We start from the raw sequence: 9,741 nt of genomic DNA, 5'->3' as shown, positions 1-9,741 counted from the left end.
TATATTTATTTATAAATAAATGAATCCAATATATCAATGCTCTATCCACTATTCCAGCTCCATTATCATACAAAATACAATAAATCTATGCTATTAAATAAATTTTTCATTACCCTAATATATTCAATAATGGACATCCCGCGGAACCCGCGGGTCACCAAGCCTAGCTATACATGAATCGACATGACGTAACTTTATTTTCAACATGGTTAGCATTGAAGTTCTGCAACAAACTAACAGAAAAGAGAAAGCTAAGAATTGACTGAAGGAACTGGAAGAAGAATCTAAAAGCCCCAATTTTCACTCAAAGCGGTGGTCCATCGGGAGGGTTTCGTTTCGTCAGTGAAATCGAACAATGGTCTTTCATACTTTTTCCTTTCTTGATTTGACTATTGCGCGCGTGCACATTTCTCAACTATTCTTCATTTGTTTCTTCATCTATCATTTTTTTATTATATCATATGTTTAACGGAGTGCAACCCCATCGAGTATGTCCCGATCACTAGTAGATATAAAGTAGGTAAGGGAATAACGTGCCTATTAAAACATTGGTGGTGTATTTTATGAAATTGTGAGGGAAAGCATTATTGTTGTCTTCCAAAAGGGCAAGTTTGACATCCAAGGATTCCCTGACATTTTCCTGACATCCAAGGATTTTGGTGAGCATAAATTGGTCATCTAACTGATGATACTGACGGGAAGACCTTTTTGCTACGTTAGTCAAGATATAGCATGCAACAATTTGTTTGGACAGAGAATTATTATTAGCCAAAATTTATTTACTTACATCATCATTACAATTTTCAACGCACCCTTTTATCTTTTCAATTACCTTTTTATCTCACATACATCACATCACAAAAAGTGCTACAGTAAAAATATCTCAAATAATTTACAATCCAAATGCAACCATAACTATCTAAACAAATTTTGATAAAACAACTGTCTATAAGCATTGTAACTATAAAAATAATCATCATTTGATGGAAAAAAAAGGTTAAAATACCACAATATATTTAAGTAATATGTAAAATTAATTCCAAAAAAAAAAATCTTTGAATTACACACACAACGTGTGTGCCTTTAGCACTAGTTTGATTTATGCAAACTACTTCTATTAGCAGCTACCATATCTCATGTTGATATAGCATTTGAAGATCATGTGGCCATCAAATGCGACTTCTCTGTCCTGTTGGGCAAACTATATACACTTGAAAGAATGCATTCAGCAAGTTTTGAAGATCAAGTGGCTTCCAAATGCTGCTTACACAATCCTGTTGGGAGAACTACATCTTTAAGAATGCATCCAGCAAATTTTTGTGCCGCACATCTTTAATTAAAGGGAAAATAAATATAGTTTTCTCAATGGTTTTTTGAGTTTTGTGATTCTTTCATTTAAATAAAGGAGGAGAAAACGAAGAAAGGAGAAAGAAACGGCCTAAATGGGGCCTGGAATATGCTACAGTTTGGCAAATTACATCCACCCTTTAATTAAATCATCCATTTCTAATTTTTGCCAGACGAGGTTCTGGTTCCTAGAGCTCAATTATTCATTTATTTATTGAAATATGCATCTCACATTTTACCCGTCGGGCTTGGCTTCAGGCAACTCCCTTATCACATCCCATATTTTCACTCTATGACCCTTTAACTTCATCAAAGATCGTCGTGTCAAAACATTACAAATTTCATGTATAAATTCGCCTTGAAGAAAATACAAAAGACCGACTTGGAACATTACATCTATTTTTGTCTCCTGGGAACATGAAACAACTTACAACGTGTCAAGGAAAGGAAAGTGGGAGAAATGAGAAGTGAAGAATACTATCTCCCCAAGGAGGAGGGACAGGAACGGTTCACGTTTCTAAACGTTTATGATCAAGATTTGACTAAAAAAATATATAAGATTTAAACATCTTATACATCGTTTTCCACACCATATATGGAACCCACAAAATTTTATTCTATAATTACACATTAAAAATGAGTTACACCTTGTGCACACAGAATTACGCGCTGTGCATTTTGCACAAAACCTTTGCAACCGTACCTGTCCCTGCCCCTGTCCATCTCCCAAAAAGTACTTATTACTTGAGTACATTACCAACAAAAGTAATAAATCTCTACGCGGACAATGCCAAAAAGGAAGGTAACTCGTGTCATCATTCACTTGATCAGGCCAAAAAGGGAGGCAAATCATGTCATCATCCACTTCATCAGTAAGTCTACAGAACAACTAATCTTTTAGGATCTGCAGTAAGTTAGTATAAACATGCTACAGAGTACAAAGACATGGCTATGAGAAAACAGCGATTAAACGAAAAGAAGCAACTCATTGGCTCAAAAATTCTAGCAATTACTGTTTGATTTTGATATACAAGAATGCAATGGCCAAGGAACAGGCGACCTTCATGTATTTTGGCCCGAAGATCCCTGCTCTTTGCCTTGATAAACATTTTCCAGACATTCCTTAGCCCTGTGAACTTTCGACTGAAGATAGAAGCTTCCATTCTTGGCGTTGCTCTCAAACAAATTGTCATATTTCTGCACGTGTCCAAGCAATGTTAGAAAGATGTATAAATAAGCACAGAAGTTGGACCAAATTGTTTAAAAATTTGACCTGCAATATCTCCTCCCACGTGGACTGCTCACTAACACCAAGAATCTGTCTAGCTTCTTGCTCTGTCATAATTTTGCTACCCCTACGAGCCACATTTTGTAACGTCTCTTGAGCAACACCAGTCTTTGAAGCATCTGCAATGAGCTATATTTCAGTTATTTATTGAGATAAATATATCCTATTAAACACAAGAATAGACCTGCACTAATCCAAAATCACAAGAAATGTTGATAGAATCCTAGTGCATGCATCACAAGACAAGCAACCAACATGCATAAACCTATTATTGCAGGTCAAGATGACCAAGAACAGATGGATGAAACAAGAATGAGTGAAAGCAATCCTCACAGAAGCCAAGAAATGCAGGTAGAAAGTAGGATCAAAAGAGGCTTCTGTGAACTCATGCCGCTGCTAATTCAAAAATGTCATTGGTACTACTTGTCATCACTTGCTGGAGTAAGTTGCATGCCAGCAAGGTACGTTTTCTCCTTTCTTTCTTTCCTGCACGTGTATCTTTTATCTGTTCAGCAATGTGGCACAGCAGAGAGGGGTATGCTTTGTTTCTCACAAATGGGGCAGAAAAATCCAGTAAATTATGTCCATCTACCTAAGGAATATATACAACAAACTAAGCAAGAAGTCTGTCCATTTTGAGGGAAGACACTGAAATCTCAGAATGGTTTTGCCTTGAACAAGGATTTCACGGTATGAACCATCTTCAAAAGGTTCTTGATTCACTTATAAGCTTAAACCCTGAGACAAATTGAAAGAAACTGTTCTCGCATCAAGTCTCATTCACAAATCACAAAGGCCTACAGGAAGTTAGTGTCCAAATTTAAAATCTTTGCCGGACACTGATCTATACAGTGAACCCTCCACTCAGGTAAATCATGGAGTACCAACTTCTACCAATCATTAACCTATGCTAACACAAGCTCAATCACATTGAGTAATGACACTTCAAATAAGTAATCTTATTTGAAATGTTATTCTTCTATGGTGTCTGTGTCAAGAAGCCTTTTCTCCTAGACTTGATATTCACACTTCAGTATCTAGTTGCTCTCCATCCCAAGAACTTGGGGTATTCAAAAAGGCAGCATGAGATACTCAATAAACAGATTTCTGAAATGGGACCACGTTACTTAGAGCAGCTGGGCAATTCTGAGGTAACCAATAAAAACTACAGTTAATTAGATGTATAAAGGAACCACTTTGGTACATATTTTGAAGTGATTTAAAAACAAATTGAATGGAAACAGAAAATTTCAGGGTCCCATGCACATGAATTACAACAGCATAATACAAAGTTCTATAATATAAATATCAAGGAAAAAATTCCAATGTTTCACAGTTCAGATGTTACTGCAATTGCAATAGTTAATTTAGAGTAGATTCAGTTTTCTTGTTTACTTCATCTGTAAGTTCTACTAAATTAATTCAGAATGCTGATAAATGATGCTACCCTGAACTTTACATACTCTTGTACCAGCAAAACTTTTCTTCTCTTGGAAGAAAAAGAAAAAAATTCCAATGTCCCACAGTTCAGATGTTACTGCAATTGTAATAGTTAATTTAGAGTAAATTCAGTTTTCTTGTTTATTTCATCTGTAAGTTCTACTAAATTAATTAAGAATTCTGATAAAAATGATGCTACACTGAATTTTCTCATTCTTTTGTACCAGAAGATCTTTTCTTGACCTAGGAAGATTATTTCTAAACTGCCATAAAATGCCAACTTTGCCAAAAAAAACACACACACACGCGCGCGCGCGCGCTCACCCCTCCTCCTTCTCCCTTCCCCCCCCCTCCCCAACAAAAAAAAACGCAAAGTAAGATAGGCCCAAGAAAACATTGTTAGAGAAATAGCACAGAAGTACCAAGCTTTGGGCTTAGAAAGAGACTCACTTGCAAGTGCTTGACGATAAGCTTGAGCGAATGCCCTGATCAAAATCCCAGAGCCCATTACAATCAAATTTGCAAGAATTTTAGCAGCCTGTGCAGGCATAAACATAAAAATTGTCAAAGAGGTTACTACCATGCATATTAAATATCAACTTAAGAAAATAGTAAATACCAACTTAATTCATAAATGATACTTGCGATAAAGCTACCGATTTACATACTGCACCATCTACTATGATGCATTAAATTGTGCAAGGCAAAAAGCAGTACCGCCTGGCCAAACGGGGAAATGCAGCGTGCTCATTTCATCCTAAACCCACTTTTGTTGTTTTTTCCTATTTTCATCTATCATACATGTTCACAAGAAATGACAACACATCAATACCAATCATGTCCTGATAACTTCAACCACTATCAGTTTAACATCGAGGTAATATTGTACCTGTGACCAAAATCTAGTTGATCTCCTAGAAAGAAGATTGCAACAGTATTGAAGTTTATACTCCAGACATACTTCGAAGTAGTCTTCTAAATGATTCCAGGGAATTTATTGTGAGATAACACCATATTTCTTAATCAGAGTCGTGTACAATATAAAAAGGGATCATTTTAGAAACCTCCCCTGAAGTTTCTGACAATTGCAAAGAGCTCCCCTCAAGTTTATTTAATTACACCTACCTCCTTTGCTTTTACTATTCATGTAACAATATAGGCCCAAAAGGCTAGATTTTTTCTCAAAAATCCTAAACTACCTTTTTCGTAAAAAACAAAACAAAAAATGTTTTGTCAACCACCTTCCACATTTCTGCTGAACCCACTATACTACCAAACCAGCCTAACAGACTCTAATTCCAAATTCGAAACCCAAGCAATTTCATCATTTTAGTTATAAAATTGCTTCTCCCAAAGCATGCATCAGACCCTAAGGATTTGTTTGACCCTTCAGAAATATTCTCACCATTTGGTTCCATAGAATGGTTAAACTCACAATCAACTGCTCTTATGTTTGCATAATCTTCAACATAGGATGCCATGGATTGGTTCCATGCAAGTGGCTCAACTCCAACTGCAAGAGCCACATATTATGGCTTTGAAGAAAATCCTCAGGGAAGTTTTAGTCATTGACAGGATTAATCAAGATTAAGAGAAGGAAAGGCATCATTATGCCTATAGAGATGTTCAAGAAATTCATTTTGCCAAAAACCAACACTCTATTCACGTCATCTTAAATACAAATAAAAAGCTCTACCTCCATAGGAAAACCACAACCAACAATTGCTAAGCATAAACAGAAACCCAAATGCAGTTATTAACACCCTACAAAAGTTTGATCACAGACAAATTAGCAAATACGCCAACTTCAGTTCCTCTTCCTCTTTTATTATTGTGAGCCTCTTTATCTCCTTGTAGTTAGACCATGAAATCAGATTTTACTTTAACCATGAAATCTGATCCATCAGCTGAACTTGTAATTTGGCAATTCCAAAGAGAAGACAGGAGGAATGGTAATATACAATAGAGTTTGAAGGGATCCATTGTGGTGTGATTTGTAGTAGTTGTAGGCAAAGGTTGTTGGGAATTTGAGAGCAAGGGAGAGCTAGGGTTTCTTTTTTTTTTTTTAATCTCATTTCATTATAATGTGTATTATCTATTAAGCGAAAGTCATTATAGTCATTTTATTGTGACAGGGGAGGTCAGTGTAATTTGTAAAACCTGAGGGGAGTGAAATTGTCATAAACCTCAAGGGAGGTTTGTGAAACTATCCCATATAAAAGTAGTACTTAGGTAACAGACGTCTGTGATCTAAGAGTCATAGACACCGATCTTTTCAGTTGTTCATAATTTCAAAAAGAAACCCAGTAGTTTTGTTAATCAAAAATAGACCAGACCACCCTACCTCTCACGAGCAATGTCTCCAGGACTTGTGTCATTCTTCCTCTTCCTCACCCAAATCACCTATTTTTCACCCTGCTTGTCGCCTGCCACCTTTTCTCCTCCCACTCGTTCCCACTTTCGTACCCTCTTCCAAGTCCAAATCCAAATCCCATATCATCAATCTGCAAACCCCAAATGGCCATCTCTACTTTATCTTCTATTCAGTACTCGCAACCTCTCCTCCCTTTTAATACCTTCCAATTTTCCATGCTGATCTTGATGTTAACCGCATGATTCATGATCAACTGGCTGTATATTACATGCACATGCTTTGGAAAAAAGAGTGATATTGGGATGAAGGTATTTGTTTGATTGAAAAGTTTACTGGATACGTGAGATTTGTGGAGTTCCCTTGTTAATTTTGATTTCACAAGTAGTCCATAAAATCATAGAATTAATTAGCCATTGGACACAATTGTGGCAGAAATTGTGACAGTATTGGAGTAATGGAGAAGGTAAGAGGAAGGGTGTTGGACAAATCAGAACTAAGGAGGAAACCTTTTCTGTTGCACACTGAACTAGACAAGCTGGTAGCCCATTGGTGCTCCTTGCCAACTAATCATCCGTACCTCTCAATGAAGTAGCGGACTGTAATTTAACCTTTCTCCGTAAACATATGGTATCCATGATGAAAGATATGGCAAATTAGCCATAGGTAACCATAAATTCGTAGCTATCTTGGTCTGACTTCAATGGACACATATGCAGATGGGATGACAAAGAACTGCCACTTTTGGTGATTTGATTGCCATAACTAACCTAACTCTAGAAGATGAAGGAAATGAACCATAAAAATTAAGTCTATCTTCTACTAGCAATCACTTTTATTTTTCGAAGGCAGAAGCTATTGCAGAAAGAGACTAAAATATTCGAGAAATTCCCAAGTACTTACAAAAGCATCAAAACACAATCTACTACATTCCTTACACATCAATAGGTACAAGTACAGCTGCAGCAGCACATTAAACCAGAAAACATATGGAAAGCTATTGCATTTCCAACATCCGCAAAAACAAAATGCACCAGGTTTTTAACAAAATGACAAGTTCTAAGAAGCACTAATAAGGGATCTTCTCATCTATCTGTGCTTGATAAATCCCTCTATTCAAATTGTCCCAAGGAAGCAACCCAAAAGTAGCAACAACACTAGCTTCTACTTTAAGAATATGACATGCACTTAAAAGTTCTTAATTGGTGCACAAGTTTGTGGCCTCATAAGGAGGTTTTGGAAGTTCTAAATATAATTATCTTTATCATTGAGATGTAAGTAGACTCATTTGTCTATCAGAACAGTATTCTCATTACTAACTACTATGATACAGCATAAGTATCGACCCCAATCTCGATGCCTACGAGGTTTAGGAAGCATTAAAAACAATCATTCTAATGATCCTGAAATGTAAATCGACAACCTTTGTACCAAAAACATTAATCTCCCCTTAATCCGAGGATAAAACCATATTTATAGTGCAAAAAGACATTCTCTTTGACTTCAATCTAGGCGCCATTAGGCAGATAGAAAACATTTTTTCGACATTTTTCCCCAAAAAACTATCTTCAGCATTTTAAATTGAAGCATAAAATACATATAACAAGTGATAAATTTTCTTGACATTCATAACAAATAGCTAGCAAATCAAAACCAAAAAAGAATAAAAAACGAAAAACCAAACTTTCCCATGGTAAGCACTTCCAAAAAAAAAAAAAAAGATAGAAACATAATACCATTTTAACCTAAAACCAAAGGATTCATCCCATAATTTTGTCTAACAAACCTGAATTTCCTCCAAGTTTTCTCTAAAGATTAATTAAATATCAATTAAGCAAAGATGAGGAATGAAATGAGAAAAGGGAAAGAGAGAAGAAAGAAATGAGATGAGGGAAATGAAAACTTACCATGGCTGGGGAGGATTCAAAATCGGAGGAAATAACAATGGCTGATTATTCCAACAGAAAAGAAAGGTTGCGATCTGATTGGCTCAAAAGGAATTAGGATTTGGAGGGAAAATTAGGGTTTTTGTACAAGCGGATGAATAGCGAGGAGGAGGAGCTTTGGGGGTAGGACGGCCAGTTACGTTTGCCAGCCAATACTTCGAGCTTGTTGGGACTTGGGAGCTGCTTTAAAAATGCCGGATTATGTTGCATTTGCCTCCCCTATTCTTTACTTAAATTAAAGTTGGAGACCCTCTAATTTGCAAAATTATCTTTAGAAGCATTGTTGAGAGTGACGTTAGGTTTTATGAGTTGGGTTTTAATAAATTCACAGCGACTCAAAAAAAAAGTAAAAGATTCAAGTTTTCGAATTTACATTATGAGGTTCATATTGAACTCATAAATATACCGGGACTTCGACCTATTTTAGACTTGGCTTATCAATACTAAATATATTATTATTATAAATTTATATCCAAAACATAAGTTATATATATTATGACTTGTGTAGACACCAAAATTTTACCATTTTATTTATTCATTTTTAGTTAAATTTTATTTTATTTTTATTTTATTTTAATTTATTTTTTCATTTCTTTTTTTTGAGAAAAATCATTTTTAGAAAATCGGAAAAAAAAGAGAAAACAAAAAAAAAGAAAAAAAATCAGAAATCAGTTTTGTAAAAAAAAAAAAAATCTCTTCCACGCTCGCGTGCACGGCACGCGCGCCATTCTTCATCACCATCGTTCCAACCCACAAGTAAGAAATAGTACAAGAAATTCCGGTTGCCATTTTGGGTTTGATTTCCTCTTGAATTCCGCTCCATTTTCATCCTTTTCAAGTCTTCCATTACAAGTGCCAGATCAACTATCAATTCTTATCCAAAACCCACCATCTAATAGTTCAAAATCAACCCCTAAAAGCTAACATATCCCCATCGTTGCTCCCAGGGTTTTGGGGGGGGGGATTTGTGCCATATAAATGGATGAAGATGTAGCCATTAAAAGAGGAGAAAAAAAGGAGAGGCGGTTGAGCAAGAAAGAAATAGAAAGAAAAACAGCAAAAAGAGAGAAAATGAAGAGAGGGAGAGCAAGAGAAAATTCTGCAAAAATTTTGTGACCAGGCTGGTTCACCAGCTTAGTTCTGTCTCGAATTTCGGCGTAGATTTTAGGTTTTTTAGAGAACTCTTGCTTTTCTGCACTTTCCTATGGTATAGTAGAATAACTTTCATTTGGAAATCACTTTGAAAAAATGCCTCCAAGCCGGTCAAATTGAAGCTCAAAGTAGCTGATTCATCAACGCTGCGGTTTCTGTGACAAAATTTTGCTGGGTTTCATTTCACAAATTAGCAC

General features: G+C 35.9%; 1 protein-coding gene across 2 annotated transcripts; it reads right to left on the bottom strand.

Moving 5' to 3' along the window:
* Window positions 1-2,135: 2,135 nt before the first annotated feature.
* On the bottom strand, window positions 2,136-8,561 carry LOC113734758 (mitochondrial import inner membrane translocase subunit PAM16 like 2). 2 transcript variants are annotated; one of them, XM_072082352.1, is made up of 5 exons: window positions 8,354-8,561; window positions 6,420-6,667; window positions 4,526-4,613; window positions 2,621-2,754; window positions 2,136-2,544 (listed from the first exon to the last, which is right to left on the bottom strand). In XM_072082352.1, exons 3-5 carry the CDS (start codon window positions 4,581-4,583, stop codon window positions 2,410-2,412), a joined length of 327 nt encoding a protein of 108 aa, XP_071938453.1. In that variant the 5' UTR covers window positions 4,584-4,613; window positions 6,420-6,667; window positions 8,354-8,561; the 3' UTR covers window positions 2,136-2,409. The 2 variants fall into 2 exon arrangements, with proteins under 2 accessions (XP_071938453.1, XP_027117214.1); XM_027261413.2 differs by lacking the exon at window positions 6,420-6,667.
* Between the last annotated feature and the right edge of the window lie 1,180 nt (window positions 8,562-9,741).

Source organism: Coffea arabica, chromosome 3c (assembly GCF_036785885.1).
Source record: "Coffea arabica cultivar ET-39 chromosome 3c, Coffea Arabica ET-39 HiFi, whole genome shotgun sequence".
NCBI classification, from domain to species: Eukaryota; Viridiplantae; Streptophyta; class Magnoliopsida; order Gentianales; family Rubiaceae; genus Coffea; species Coffea arabica.
Note: the sequence above shows the minus strand (reverse complement) of the source record. Positions and strands in the feature narration are given on the sequence as shown.